General features: G+C 40.3%; 1 protein-coding gene across 7 annotated transcripts in view; it reads left to right on the top strand.

Moving 5' to 3' along the window:
- EVA1A (eva-1 homolog A, regulator of programmed cell death) overlaps positions 1-16,188 on the top strand; it is a 168,583-nt gene that overhangs the window by 134,419 nt on the left and 17,976 nt on the right. For 3 of the 7 annotated variants that reach the window (XM_009184503.4, XM_009184504.4, XM_017947672.3), the window contains exon 2: positions 9,212-9,364. In XM_009184503.4, the coding sequence (XP_009182767.1) occupies positions 9,280-9,364 (85 nt within the window). In that variant the 5' untranslated portion in view covers positions 9,212-9,279. Of the gene's footprint in view, positions 1-3,401; positions 4,893-4,950; positions 5,074-6,970; positions 8,781-9,211; positions 9,365-16,188 lie in introns of those variants that run through there. The other 4 variants (XM_017947670.3, XM_017947669.3, XM_031655299.1 and 1 more) reach the window with 3 other exon arrangements.

Genomic DNA, 16,188 nt, shown 5'->3' with positions numbered 1-16,188 from the left:
TACTGCTGGATGGGGATGGGAGTTCTGGATCCCATGTGGTCTCCATTGATGTGGGGCTTATAACCACTGGTAGTGATGAGAGTCCTGACTAGGCTGCCTCTGATACCCCAGTGGAGAAGGGGAGGAGTATCTAGTTATTTCTAGGAGGGGGCAGATGTCCAGGCTTCCCATGTAGTCCTTACTGATATTGCCAGGGAAGGTAGCTCACTAGCTATCTCAGATGAAAGTCTCATCTCTCCCCTTGGGTCTTCTCTGACATCACTCTGGCAAGGGTGTTGGAGTTTCTTGCTATAGTGTCTTAAGGGTGAAAGTCTAGGCTATCTACTCAGGCTTTGCTGGTATGGGTGTGGGTGTGGATGAGGCCATGGGTTTTTTGTTTTTTAAAATGATGTTTGGCTGAAGTAGAGTGGCTATTGTCCAAGAGTTTTCTGTCATGCTAGAACACTCCTTTCCTGGTACTCTGGCTAGAGAGAGCAGGCATTTTTTGGGAGTCTGTTTTTTGTGCACCAGTTGTGTTGGGTTTCTGGGTTGCTGGCTTCTTCAGCTACTTTATCTCCTTGGTTTTTGGTGTGCATCATCCTTTACCTGGGCTACTGAGTTAGACCCCCAGTAAGTCTTTCAGACCATCTCTGGCTTCTCCAACACATCCTCCACACTTCTGCCAGTGTTTTCTTCCTACAAAGCAGAACTGACCATGTCATTCTCCTGTTAATATTATTTACTGTCCATAAAATAAAGCTCAACTTCTGCAAGGCACTGCAGATCTACCAAAATGCAATTCCAACTTTGCCTTTGCAGCTTTGACTTCTGTTCAGTTTCTCTGCCTATCCCTTTGCTCCCATGCTAAAGATGTGCCATGTACTTTAGCTCCTGCTCTTCCCTCTGTCTCCAGTGCTTTTCTTTACTCTAGCAAAGTTAAGAGCACTGGAGTTGGACTGTTTAAATTTGAACTTCATCATTTTCTAGCTAGGTGATCTTGGGCAACTTTACCTCTCCATAGCTCAGTTTTCCAATCTGAAAAATGAGGATAATAGCATCTACCTCATGGGACTGTTATGAAACTTAAATTAAATAGCACTTTGCAAATTGTCGGGTTGAAGAGAAAGGTCTCAATAAATGTGAGCTATTAGTATAATTCATTATTAAATTAATACTCAGTAGTTAAATTAATATGCAGTAGCTCAACATTCAATTTGAATGTTACCTCTCTATGAAGTCTTTATGGGTCCTCTGCATTGCTACCTTGTTATTGAAATTAATTATTCTTTTCCCAACTGTCCACTTAATTTACATTGCATTTATACTTGATTCTGTTTGCAGTGTCGGTAGGTAGATTGCTGACCACATTTGCTCATTTCTGGACTTAGTCATTCAAAGGAAGCCCTGTGAGTCAATCACTGGGCATGGAGGTGAGTAACATGTGGACCTTCAGAGAATTCTCAGTTCCTTAATAGCTGCAGCTTGCTTGCTAAATAAATGGTTCTAGTGGGGCTTAATAAATATTTATTAATTTAACACAAGCAAGCTCTGCCTTGGGATAGGAAGGTAGGCAGCCTCCAGGCTAAACAGTATCACAGTGTATTAAAGTTAGAAACATTTTGTGAACCACCCTTGGTACTGACCTCTGCATAGTGCTAAGTGAAGGCCTCGGGCTCTGTGTTAGAGCCCTGCTGTAACAGCATTGGTATTCCTGCAGTCTGTGGCCACCACCAAGTGAGTCTTGTCTAGGACCATATCATTTCTTAACCCTGGTTCTCTTAGGTTCAAATCAAGACAAAGATTTTTCTTGAGGTCTCAGGAGTAATGTCAGTGTCATTGAGGACATTGTTCATTCTGTTTTAAGGCCCATGTCTGACAATCTTAGCCCCACACACCTTGACTCCCATCACTGAGACAGAAATTTGTTTTAAAGCACTTAAGTGCCAGGAATTGTGTTAGCTACCACAAATGCAGAAGGATAGGACACAAGAGCCCCCTCGACATCCAGGAGCTCATAGTCTCCATGCTGGAGCAATCATTAGAAGCACAGACTTGATTGTTTCACTGTGGCCACCTTACCAACAATGCTTTGGTAGATAGGCTGGATATGAAGCCAGATATTTTAGGCCAAGGATGGACTGATGGAAGAAATGGAAAGAAGAAATACAAGTTCCTATGAAGATGTATGTCTATGAAGGGAAGTAGAATGGGTGATAAGAAACTACAACAGAGGCTGAGCAAAGGGAAGATTGTTTAAAGGTGGGGGAAATTACGTAAGTTTATAGTAGATAAAAAGAGATAAGGGCAGTAGATCAAAAGATAGATTGAGAGAGTGATTGGGAAAGAATGAGCAAATATTTGAGAAAAAACAATAGATATTCATATACACATACATATATACATGCATGCATACATACATATACACATTGTATATTTATATATGTATGTATATAAGTATAGAATGTATATATGTATGTGTGTTTATATATATGTATTTATATATGGGACAGGAAGGTGAAGAGAAAGTGAAAGACTAAAATTTTGAGAAAGAGAATTATACAAATATATATAATCACTCTATATACATATTATCTATTTATCTACCTACCTGTCTGTCTATCAATCCATCTATCTGCCTACCCATTTATATAGAGAGATGGAGATCAGCCAGAAAAGGGAAAGTCAAAGAAGAATCATTCATTAATGGAACCATGTCCTGTAGGAAGAAGGAGGAAATAATTTGAAAGCACAGGTGAAAACTCCTTAGAGACAGAAGGAAGGAAGGTCAGAATGAGATGGAAGGGAGGAAAGTTAGAGTTCATGTAGGGTGCCCTCTATTTCTCTGGAAAGCTGAGAAGATTGAATGAGAAGATTGAAGAATGAGAAAGTGAGAAAGTAAGATGTCAGGGACATACATTCTGGCTTTCCTCGCAGCACTGGGGACCTCAATTGATTTTGTAAATTCAGCATTTGCAATGCTGCAAATATGAATGATTATGCTTTTTCAGAAGCACTAGCCTGTAGGGAGGAGAGAAGGCAGGTGAGGGTTGGAGTGCTTTGGAAGTTAGACCTGAGGTTGAGGGCAGCAGAAGGGTTCTGGTGAGAGTAGCATATAGTGTAGTTGTAGTAGCCAGGCTGTGCAGAGGAAAGATGAATCTAGGATGAGAGTGATAAACTGAGTGAGCAGGGAGGGAATGACAAGATAGAAGCCTCAGAGAGCTTGGGGAGCATGTTTACTTTGATTCAGGTATGGAGAGTGCATAGCAGTATTCTCATACTGCTAATAAAGATATACCCTTGACTGGGTAATTTATAAAGGAAAGAGGTTTAATTGACTCACAGTTTTGTGTGGCTGGGGAGGCCTTAGGAAACTTACAATCATGGAGAAGTACTGAGCAAAAGGGGGAAACGCCCCTTATAAAACCAACAGATCTCATGAGAACTCACTCACTACTAGGAGAACAGAAGCATGGGGGTAACTGCCCCATGATTCAATTACCCCCCTCACTGCGTCCCTCCTACAACACTTGGGGATTGTGGGAACTATATTTCAAGATGAGATTTCAGTGGGGACACAGCCAAACCATATCAGAGAGGTAGGATAGAGGTTCTGATTGGAGAGTGAGATTTCTCAGTGTGAGCCATTTATCCAGCAAACAGTCCCTGAGCACTAGCTCTGTGAACTTATTGTTGGAAACTCTGAGAACAAAGATAAGAATTAAGGCATGGTCCTTGCCCTTAAGGAGTTCACAGCCCAGTATTCAGAGGTAAAACCTTTCCAGGTGATGACAAGGTCCAGGATATGTCTCTGGAAATGATTCCTTGTGAGGGTTGGGAGGGGAAGATTGATGGGGCAATGGAAACCAAATGGCTGGCAGGCTGGCATGTTAGATGTATCATCCCCAGGTGCTTATCTGCCCTACAAATAAAATCGGGGTTTCTCTCAGCTCAGTTATTTCTCTGGGGCCATGTGTATCCTCTCCGCAGCTGGTGATATGAGGACTGTTTTTCCATTTGAGCTTTTGCTCTTCAGACAACATGTGACTGTCCTAGGGTCAGTGCCTGATGGTTTTCACAAGTGTAGAGTGGAAGGTCAATGGGCTTCAAAGACCTACTTCTGCACTTTGGTACATGAGTCTGTAAACAGTTACCGATCCCATGCTTCCAGTTTTCTTTTCTTTCTTGCCCTTATTTTCTTGACCTGTAAAATTAACATAGGATGGTGCCACCAATCCTTTTTGGAGAAGCAGCAGCTGAGATGTGTCTCTATAAAGTCATCAATAAGCAGAAGTCGGAAGCTGCAGTAGTTGGCAGGGTGCGATGATAATGAATGAATGAGTGTGCACATGTGAAGTGGGGACAGCTCAGTGCTCAGAGCTCCGTGAATGATTTCATTCTTCCTGAAAGCTTCTAAGGGAAGCTGGACACAGAGAGGAGATTTCCTACCTGGGCTGAGTAGAGGCCTTGACACTTCAGCATGAAAGGCACAGGGTGTAGGAATCTACATATCAGCATTTCCAGGATTCTAGTGCCTACAGAGCTGTGTGAGACTTCATTTCATGGCCCATCCGGGCATTGCTAGAAGGGAACAGAATTCCCTCCCTTCCTGTTCCAGAGAGGCTAGCCTGCAAACTTCACTGATGAGAGGCCAGACTGGCATATCCCACACTAGCTGTTTTGTGGATTTTGGCTGACAGGAGTGGAGAGGAAGCATGTTTCTTTGATCTTTTACCTCTTGCATCCTTTCTGCCATGACCTTGGGAGATTGGTTTATCTGGCTGTCTAGTTCAAATTGCAGATTAACCTCTGTCAGTGGGCTTTCTCCTCTCTGGGGATGCTATTCATCCTTCCAAGGATCCAGACCCTAGCCACCAAAGCTTCTCTGCTGGGTTCACACACACACCAGGTCTAAGGTATGATGTGATCTCCTGGGTATGTGATGGTTTTTGTGCTGCTGCTTTTTTCTTTCAGAGTCTGAGAAGCCAACTGGGGCCAAGCAAGTTTTAGAACCTCTACTGGCTGATGCCAACATCGTCAGAGATGAACTGTTCTTACCAGAAACTTCTCTGCTCCTGACAGCACACCTCTCCCCAGGTAGCTAAAGGGATAATGAGATTATCACCCCCTGAACACTGTGTAATGACACAGTCACCTGTATGGGGGTGACATACCAGGGGACACTCAGTTCCAATTGCAATATCATAGGCACAATATTAGAAGAATATCTAGACACTCTTATAGCCAAAGAAAGGCATTTGGAAGATTCATGGGGGTCTTTCCTTTGCTTAAATCATGAATTTTTATTAAATTTTACACAAATACATTTTTCCATCTATTCATACGATCTTTTTCCTGTTAATCTATAAATATGATAGATTACACTTATTTACAATCCGATTTTTAAAAATAAGTGCAATAACATCTCTTACTTAAAATTAAACCATATTCATATTGTGATATGAATTAGAATTTTATTGACTTCAAATTTAATACCACTAAAAGGTAACTCTGCCATCACTCTTATTAACTTAAAACCAAAATTTGATTGCAAGATTCTTTAAATAAAGTAACCTTCAAAATTCACTGTTTTACGTCACCAACACAATTTTTAAATTGTGATAAAATACATATAACAAAAATCATTATCTTAAGTTACTGTTAAGGGTATAGTTCAGTGGCATTAAGTATATTTACATTACTGTGCAACCATCACTGTCATCCTTCCCCAGAACTCTTTTCATCTTGCAAAACAGAAACTTTGTACCCTGTATCCTGTTCAATAATTATCTTTTCCCTGCCTCTGCTCCTGACAACCGCTACTCTACTTTCTGTCTCTATGAATATGACCACTGTTGGTGCTTCATACGTGTGGAATCATATAATATCTGTCCTTTTTGACTGGCTTATTTCACTTAGCCTAATGTCCTCAAGTTTCATCCATGTTTATGCCTTCCTTTTTAAGGCTGTGAGTAATATTGCATTGTATGTGTGTACAACATTTTATTTATTCATCCATCTGTGGATGGACATTTGGGTTACTTCCACCTTTTGGCTGTTGTGAATAATGCAGCTCTGAACATTGGTGTACAAATTCTGTTCAAGTCTCTGCTTTAAAATCCTTTGAGTATATACCCAGAGGTGGAATTGCTGGGTCATAGGATAATTCTATTAAAACATTTTTTAAGGAATAGTCGTCCTATTTTCCATAGTGGCTGCACAATTTTACCTTCCCATCAACAGTGTACAAGTTCCAATACTTATTTTCTGATTTTTGATAGTAGTCATCCTAATGGGTATGAGATGATATTTCACTGTGGTTTTGATTTTGATTTCATTAATGCTTGGTTAGGTGGAGCATCTTTTCATGTGCCTATTGACTACTTGTGTATCTTTGGAGAAATATTGCTTCAAGTCTGTTGCCCATTTTTAAATTGAGCTCTTTGTTTTTAGTTGTTGAGTTGTAGGAGTCCTGATATTAGGAATTAGGATAGGTAGCAGTCTGGATATTAACCCTTTATCAGATATATTATTTGCAAATATTTTCTCCCATTGTGTGGGTTGCCTTTTCACTCTGTTGTACCCTGGGATGTACAGAAGTTTTTAACTTTAATAGAGTCCATTTCTTTTTTTGCTTTTGTTGCCTGTGCTTTTGGTGTCACATCCAAGAAATCATTGTCAACCCCAATGTCATGAATCTTTACCCCTATGTTTTCTTCTAACAGTCTTCTAAAATTTTCTTCTAAAATTTTTAGCTGTTACATTTAGGTCTTTGATACATTTTGAGTTAATTTTTTATATAGTATAAGGTAAGGGTCCAACTTCATCCTTTTGCACGTGGACATCCAGTTTTTCCAACACTGTTTGCTGAAAAGGCAGTCTTTTCCCATTGAATGGTCTTGGCATGCTTGCAAAAATAATTTGAACATATATGTAAGGGTTTATTTTTGGATGTTCTATTCTATTCCATTATGCTACATGTCTGTTTTTATATGCTAGGCCTATGCTGTTTTGATTACTGTAGATTTATAATAGGTTTTGAAATCAGGAAGGGTGAGATGTCTAACTTTGTTAATTTTCAAGATTGTTTTGACTATTTGGGGTCCCCTGAGATTCCGTATGAATTTCAGTATGGATTTTTTTATTTCTGCAGAAAACGTCATTGAGATTTTGGGACTGCCATAAAACTTCTAAATTATTTCTTATAGGAAACATTTGCCACACAGATGAAGAGAAGGGGGGCATTTAGGAGAAAGGAAGACTGTGACCAAAAGCATGAAGAGAGGAAAGGGCTTGCTCTACTTGGGGAAACTAAAAGTAATCTAGTATTGTTGAAGCTCTAAGCTTTCTTATTATCTGTGTGTATATATGTGTGTGACTGTCAGCTTGGATAGGAGACACATTAGGAGGTATGGAAGGGGTCAGATATTGTGAAAGTGGATGTGTATTGTGTTAAGAAGGTCAATGGAAATTCATTAGAGTTGGGTGGTGGAGTGATGTGATCCTATTTGTACTATGGAAAAATGACCCTGTTAATAAGCATGGGTGCTATACTGAGCAGGAAGGAGGTACCAGCAGAAAGACCAGATAGGAGATTGTTGCAAAACTCCCAGAAATAAAATGATAAGACTTGCACCCTGGTAGCATTAGTGGAGACAGGAAGGAGGGAATGGATTTGAAATAGACATGGCTCACTACACACTCAGACATGTTCCAGTAGCTTCACTCTTTTCCTGGGTCTTGAAGTCCTTAAATCTGGAGAACAGCCTCTGAACTCACGGTGATGATTCTAACCATTCACCTGTGTCATCCAGTTGTCACCTTTTAGGAACACAAATGACTGTTGAAAGAGGCACTCTGTTCTGGCTCAGAGGCTCAGGGGTCCCTTAACAGCAGCCAGTCTCTTTTCAAAGCCCCTGGAGCTCCCACTCCTTGTGCTGTCACTCTCAGAGCCTCTGGCTGCTCCAAGGACTTTGTGGTTGTTTCTTTGTACCTGTGAGTTGGTTGGTGTTTTCTTGTTTTGGTTTTTCTGAAGCCTGTTGAAATCTACCAGCCTGAGAATGTTCTGTTGTAGCCCATTCTATTTACCTCGTAGAACTGCCACTCTCCAGGCCTTCTAATTGTGGCCCATGTTACATCTGTGACCCACTGAGAACCCAGGTTCATTCCCCAAGCCTGACACCCCTCTACACTCTGTGACTCAATTCCCTGCCTTCAGTTCATAGCAATGTCGAATGAGCCATTGGGTATTTGCCACCTCTCTCCCACTTCATGCTCAGGATCTCTCTGTAAAGCCTTTGCTGAGTAACTGGATAATGCTAATGCCAGGCTTGAGCTGCAACAGCTGGGGAGTGGATGTGCTCCTCCAGCCAGAGGCTGAGCACTGAGATTCCAAATCCCTGTTCTGATCTCTGGAGGGATGGTTCTATGGATGGGCAGTCTGGGCCACATGTGTGTTCTACTCGCCCATCACAGTCACAGGTGGAGTCATAGAGCTAGAGGCAGGGAGCAGCTCCCGCTCCCAAATTCCTGTAGGTATTTTAGAATGGGAACTGCTTTGGCAGTTCTGGGATAGCCAGCTCTGAACCACTGCCAAAGGCACACATTTAGTGACCTGAGGGATGGGGCAAACTGATCAAGGTGCACAAGTGTCATCACTGCAGGCTCCTGGGAAAGCACAGCAGGAGAGGAGAGGGCTGTGGCTTGTAATTAAAATGCAGTGATGACTGTAATGATGATTTGAACCTGATGGGCTGTGCCTCAAAGGTGAACCAGGGAGAATGAAATAAAGAGTTCTGGAAGAGGTAAGGGGGGATTTTAGTGGGAATTAGGAAGATACGGGGAAGAGAAAGGAGAAAGATCAGGAAAATCAGGGATGTAAGGAGTTTCTACTTCCTTGAAAGCCAGGAAGCTCACTTGAACAAAGAGCACGAGACCCCAAATCTTTGTGACACCCCTGGCTTGGAGAGCTTGCTGGTCTTTCTTTAAGATCCTGGCTAGTTTTCGCGAGCATAGTTTTCACAAGCAATTGAAGGATAATTTCCGTAGATCTATAGTGAAGCTATCCCGCAAATAAAGTGGGGCTGGCCAGAGAGGGTCTGTAGTTTCCAAAGCCCCAAAAGGACACCTGCAAATCAGCTGTTGCAAAAATATGTCTTTAGGAGCCCAGGCTACCTGGAACACGGCCTCAGGACAGCAGAATGTGCCTTATCACTCACTTTGTGTTCCCAAACAGAAGAGAAGAAGGAGAGTGGCCACGTTGATTCAGCCAAGCACCTCCAGGAGGTCCCCTCTGGATGTCCCATGAGGCTGCCGCTCAGCCACAACCCGGAGCACGTGGAGATGGCTTTGCTCAGCAACATCCTAGCAGCCTATTCCTTTGTCTCAGGTAGGTGCCTGGTCTCCGCTGGGCCAGGACTGAGGTCTGGGACTGGGTCCAAGGTTGTCTCCTGGTTGGCCATCTCTGGCCTTATTCTCAGGAAAGACACACTACATAATCACAGCTACTGCTCGGCTATGCTGAGTTTTGAGATGAAAGGTCTCCTGGTTGGGAATTAAGCTTGTCATTCTCTAATTTGAAAAATGAAGGGTTCTAAGAGCTTTGTCTTGCAGAAAATGTTTAGCTGCTCAAGTGAGTGATTGAAGTGGCCCGGGGCTGCTGTTGACTTCTGTCACTATGCATTAACTCTGACCAAGGCGGGGGCTGATGGAGTACCTCAGCCTGATTATTCTATGCAGTTAACCTCACACAGGCTGCCTCTGTATGAGACTGTGTTTGTGGGAGAGAGAGTATGTGTTTTTATGTTCTGTGTTTGGGGCCTTTCTGAGGTATTTGATGAAGCTGTAGAAGAGATGAAGACAGAAGGCATCTGGAGTATGGAAGAGTCTGATATTTGTCCCTTCGTTGGTTCAAAGTTGTACTCTTTAGTAAGATGGTTGATTTTCTCCTCAAGATCATTTCTTGAAAACAGATGTTGTTCATATAAAAGGAGTCATTTTCAAATACATGAAAATGCTCACTGGTTTGAATGACTAAACTGTTCCTCTGCTGCTTGAATGAGTTTTTAATTTCTTGATACTTTGCTTTTGTTTTTGTTTTGTTTTGTTTTGCCTGATGTCTCTGGATATATTGTATATAAAGGAAGGGACTAGGGTTTCAATTAGATTTCCTTTGGGCAAGGACTGGTTTTACTTTCTAATTCTCTAGGCAGGGTTGACACATGGTGGTCTGAGAGTTGAAATGCAAACCTGACATTATGATTTACAGTGGCAAATCTGAGCCAAGTGGAGAGTTCCATGAGCCAAGGAGGTTCATGGCTTCTCTTTGTGAGAGGATCTTGGATGACGCACAACCTGATTTCAAAAAAAAAAAAGGACTGCTCAGGGCCTTGCGCTGGGCGAGCTGCAGCATGTAGTCTGCTTGTGCCTCGGGTCCAGGGCTCTGCCTTCTTGGATCAGTGAAGGCCTAGGTCACCAGTCAGCTCCTCTTTCGCCTTAAGGAAGTCCAGGGCCCCCTTCTCTAGGCACTCACCCATTAGAGGAATCTCATCTTTGCTCTTGCTTCAAGGCAACATTGGAGAGAAAGGACACAAGAGCAGAAAAGAGCTTTGAAATTCAGGCATCGTTTTCACAAGCAATTTAAGGATAATTTCCTTAGCTCTATAGTGAAGCTATCCCCTAAATGAAGTGGGGCTCGCGGAGAGTGTCTGTAGTTTCCGAAGACCCAAAGGATACCTGTGAATCAGCTGTTGCAAAAATATGTCTCGCGTGAGAGCAAACAGAGCACTGCACTTTGGACCTCTGCTCAGCACAGGAGGTACCTGGCAATTTTCCATTTCAGTCGACATGACCCTGAATTATGACCATTGAAAGTGGTAACTCATTGAATAGTCCTGTGTTTACCAATGAGTCTTGTGATCTTGTCAAGGCTGAAAAGTACATGGCCCTGTTTTTCTCTCCCCTCCAAACTTCCTCCTTCCTGCCCCATACTCTTGAATTAAATACTACTTGGGATGCAGGAAGACAATGCTTCTTTAAGTAAGTATAGGCTGAGATAAAAAGAAAACACAAGGAAACGGAAAAGCAGTGTGGCTAAAATAAAATTTGGATCCAGTGTGTAGACTCAATGACTGAAAATCAATTCTGAAATGGGGAACATTCCCTGATTATAAGTGAAATTAATAAACAAAATTTAAAATATGTAGGTGAATATTCAAGATACAAATAACCATTGTTTTTAGTGAAGAAAATCAAATAATTGAATTAGAAGCAATGATGAAAAGTATGATGGAAGAAAATTGTGGAAAATGTCCTAATCTTGTAGCTGTCTCATGTCCTCATTCTGCTCTACCAGATCTTCAACCCCACAGGGCCCCAGCCCCTCCTATTTTCTCCCAGTACATCTGTTGCCTCCTCTCCTATCCATGTGGTGCCTTATTTCAGCAACACATTTGCTAATACACATAACTTCCATATTCCTTTATGTAGCTTCTGAGTAAACCAGTAGGTGAAACCCCAACTGAGTGAATCCTGCTCACTTTCTCTGTGTATGTGTGTGTGTGTGTGTGTGTGTGTGTGTGTTCTTTGTTAGGTGGGTGTCTAAGGTGTTTGGTAACCTTGTGGGAGAGTTGGAGACAGAAGAAGGCATGTGAGTTGGGAGAGTCTGATATTCACCCCTTTTTTGGTTCAAAGTTGTACTCTTTAGGAAGACAGCTGACTTTCTCCTCAAGATCATTTCTTGGAAACAGATACTGTTTATATAAAAGGAGCCATTTAAAATTACATGAAAATGCTCAGTGGTTTGAATGACCAAACTGCTCCTCTGCTGGTTAAGTGAATTTGAAAATATTTGATATTTTGTTTTTGTTTTGCCTGATGGTCTCTGGATATTACATTAAAAGAAAGGGACTGAGGTTCTGATTGGATTTCTCTTCAGGCAAGGGCTGGTTTTACTTTCAAGTTCCAATCTAGGCAGAGTTCATATTAGATGACTTAGGAAAAGTGACCCTTTCTCACTCCGCACAAGTTATCAAACACTAGTACAATTTGCCATTTGAAGCCACTAGAAATTCATAGTCTGCAATCTCAGCTGAGCTCTTCACATCATACTTTAATCTCCCTATTTATTTCTGGACACATCTTGTGCCCATTCTTCCCAACAAACATTTCAAACCTTGGCCATTCCAATAATTGTAAATATCTGCTTACCACAATGGGCCCTACAAGTAAATGACAAGTGTCAAACTAGGGGAAAATGAAATATTAATGAAGAAGAGTTAAAGTTTATAACAAATGAAGAGCTCTTACAAATCAATAAAAGTGTCCCAAAAGGAAAGTGGCCAAAAAACAAGAATCAACAGTTTGCAAAAGAAGAAATACAAATTGTCAATAAAACATGAACAGCTCAAATTCTGGCAGAAAAATACAAAATAGAAACTGCAGTGAGATTAGCATTTTTATTTTATACATTTCTCAAAGACTTGACTGATTAAGTATATAATTTTAGTCTTGGAGAAAGTCTGGGGAGATGAGTACTTGCACATTGTGCTGATGGGATTGTGAATTTGCTACAACCTCTCTAAAAAATAATTTGGCAATATCCATCAAAGCCCTTAAAAACACATACGCTAGCCAGAATTCCCACTTCTGGAAGTGTCTCCTAAGGAAATAATTAGGGATATAGACAGAAATTTTACTATGAGGATGATTCATCTCAGAATTATTTATAACACATGTGGTAAAAATATTAGGGAAAATTTGTAAGTGTTAATTGAAGTAGAAAGATGTTTATGATATGCTACTAGGTAAATGAAGCCTGTTACCACACATCATATACATTTTAATCCCATTTATGTATGTATATTCATATGTATAGGTAACCACATTTTACTACAAATTATAACCAGGTGCCAGAATTGTGTGGGTACAGGTATATGTATTTTTAATTTTATTTTGCTTAGCTGTATTTTTATTAACAATTCATTGATATTCATAATAAGTAATGTTATTTTATTAAAATATTAAGTTTTGAATTATACCATACATATATTAGACAATTATCATGCCTCTGTCTTTTCTAACTTCCTGAGCTTCTTATCTAAGTGTCCTGAAAATAGCTATTTGGTTGTGCTATAAGCATTTCAAATTCACTCCAGCCTAGAATAGAATATTGTCCTTCTCTTTAAATATGCTATTTATTTTATGTACCTATCTAGGGCATCATCTAATCTAGAAATAGGATTTTTAACCTTTGATGCATCTTCTTCACAGCCCATATCCAACTTGTTTTGGTCGATTCATTTTGCCTGTTAAAATGTATGGCATCCACTTTAGTCCCACCATCGTTGATTGGCTGGCTCCAAGCGCCATCATGGTTTTGTCTGCCTTATCATAATGGTATTTGCCATGGTCTTGCCTCTACAATCTTGTTTCACAGTCTGTATTTTGTAGCAAAATGATGTTTCCAAAATGCAGATGTGATGATGCAATTCTTTTTATTTTTTAGCATCCCTCGGTGGATTCTCATTATCTCTGGGATAAAATCCAAACAAGTTTGTATGGTTTAAGAGTCAGGATTGTTTTCAACTGCAAAAAATGAAAACCTCAACTTGGTGGCCTAAATACATAGACGTTATCTTACCCACATAATAAGTCTGGAGGTAGGTGGTTGCTAGCATTGGCTCATTAGCACAAACACCACGTAGAGACCTGTCTTTTTCTTTCTCTGTTTGGCTTATTTTACTCAGTATAATATATTCCAGCTTTGTCCATGTTGTCACAAGTGGCAGTATCTCCTTCTTTGTTAAGGCTGAATAATATTTCATTTTATAAATACACCATAGTTTTTAAAATCTATTCATCCATTGATGGACGCTTTGGTTGTTTTTATATCTTGACTATTATGAATAGGGCTACAATAAGTATGGGAGTGCAGATATCTCTATAGATGCTGATTTCATTTTCTTTGGATATATACCCAGTCAGAGACAGAAATAAAAATGCTGTATGATCTCACTTACACATAAAACCTAAAAAAAAAGTTGAATACATAGAAACAGAGAGTAGAATAGTAGTTATCGGGGCATGGAGGATGAAATGAGAAGTATGTCCAAAGATACAAACTTGCAGTGTTGTGGGATGAATAAGTCTAGAGTTCTAATGTATAGCATGAGGATGATAGTTAAAAAAATATGTATACTGAAAATGTGCTCAGAGAATAGATTTTAGGTGCTTTTACCACACAAAAAATGAAAAGAAGGTGATGAACGTGTTTATTCACTTGAGTAATCATTTAACAATGTGTATGTATAGAAAAACATCAGGTTTTACACCTTAAATATATACAATAAAAAATGTAAGGGCCAATATCTCTGTGATTCTCAAAGCCTTTTTTCTATGTTTGTCATCTCATGGCTGCCAAATGGCTGCTGTTGTTCAGGCTGATTCAAGATCAAAAAGGGCAGAAAATGGAAGGAGGTTCCAGTAGATCTCCTCTGAGATTTCATTGGCCAGGACTGTGTCACATGGTCATTTCTAGCTGCAAGGGAGGCTGGAAAAATGAGAATTTTAGCTTTTTCAATCTTTAGATCAGTGGTTCATATCAGGTGTGATTTTGCTCTGCAAGGGGACTTCTGGCAATGTCTGGAGATATTTTTGGGTGTCACAGCTTAGAAGTGCAGGCTGCTACTGGCATCTAATGGGTGGCGAAACATCCTACAATGCACAGGACAATCTCCTGCAACAAAGAATTACTGGGGCAAGACATCAACAGTTCTGAGGTTGAGAAAGTGTGCCCTAGAGCAGAGGCAGGCAAGGAAGAAAGGACTTGATGATAGTTTGAGGCATCCCACTCTGAAAGTCCTTCTGTGGCTTACCAGAGCTTTTAATGTCGAGCTTTACTACTCCATGCTTTAATTTAGTCACTACCCTCCCTGACCAAGACCTCTGCTCCAGTTATTCTAAACCACTTGCCAGGTTTTTTCTTACCTCTTTTCTTTGGCACAGTCTTTTCCTTTTCCAAGAATTCTCCCTTTTAGTCCTGGACAGGCTGACTCCCTCCCAGTCTCCTGAACTCTCTTAGGGTCATCTCTCCTCAACCTACCCCACCTTGAATCAATGGGCTTAGGCACCCACCCACACTCTCCCACACATGTTTTATTTCCCTCTCTATTAGCACTTGGATTAGAGGACTTAACATTTCTTTTTTAATTGTATGTAAGGAACTCATTGGGACCAGAATATGATAGTTTATAATGAAGATAATCTCATTAATAATACTGACCTCATTAATAACTCCTAACAAGGTTGTTAGAAAGAGTAAATGGAATGATTACTCGTTTTAATTTAATGATTTCAATATTTAGTATATTTGCCTGGCTCACTCTTCTATTTCCTTTAAGTTTTCTTTGTTTCTCAAAAGTCAGCTATGGGCACCCCATAAATATGTATAGCTTCTATGTACCCATAACATTTTAAAATAAGCAAATAAATAAATCACCTTCTCAGTAAATTTTGCTCATCACTATCCGCTTCTTGCCATAACACAGATTCGGCACTTTGTATCCTTCTTGCTTTTTTTCCCATTTTTTCCTGCTTATCACCTTACCATCATCCACCATACTATATATTTTATTTGTTTAGTATCATCTCCCCTGCTGGAACATAAGCTCCTAGGAGAAGAGAGATTTTTGTTTCTGTCATTGACTGCTATGTCCTGCGCATCTAGAATAGTGCCTGGCACCCATCAGATGCTCAGTTAATCAGTGAATGAATAGGGCTCAATTACCAAATAATTATAAAAAGACATGTAGCGAGGCATCTTACCCAAGAGCTGCTTCCTCCATCCAGTTCCCAAACTTGACCCATCATTAGGCCTCTATGCATCCTTCCAGAGTTCTTTATGCAGATATTAAGAAAATACAAGGATACAGTTTTCTCCTCCTCCATTTTATGCACAGGTGGCACACCATGCATACTGTTTTGCCCTTCACGATTTTCACTGAACGATATATTATGGAGATATTTTAGATCAGCATGTGGAGACCTTCCTCATTCTTTTAGACAACTACATATTATTCCATTATATAGATGGACATCCATAGTTTAACCAGTCCAGCGAAAATGGTTTAAATCTTTCCAAACTGAGCAACAAACAGAGCTGCAATAAATAACTATGACATGTATGTTCAAGTGCTCTTGTAGAATAAGTGCCCC

This window comes from Papio anubis, chromosome 14 (assembly GCF_008728515.1).
Source record: "Papio anubis isolate 15944 chromosome 14, Panubis1.0, whole genome shotgun sequence".
In the NCBI taxonomy this organism is placed as follows: domain Eukaryota; kingdom Metazoa; phylum Chordata; class Mammalia; order Primates; family Cercopithecidae; genus Papio; species Papio anubis.
This window is presented reverse-complemented; position numbering and strand designations above follow the sequence as displayed.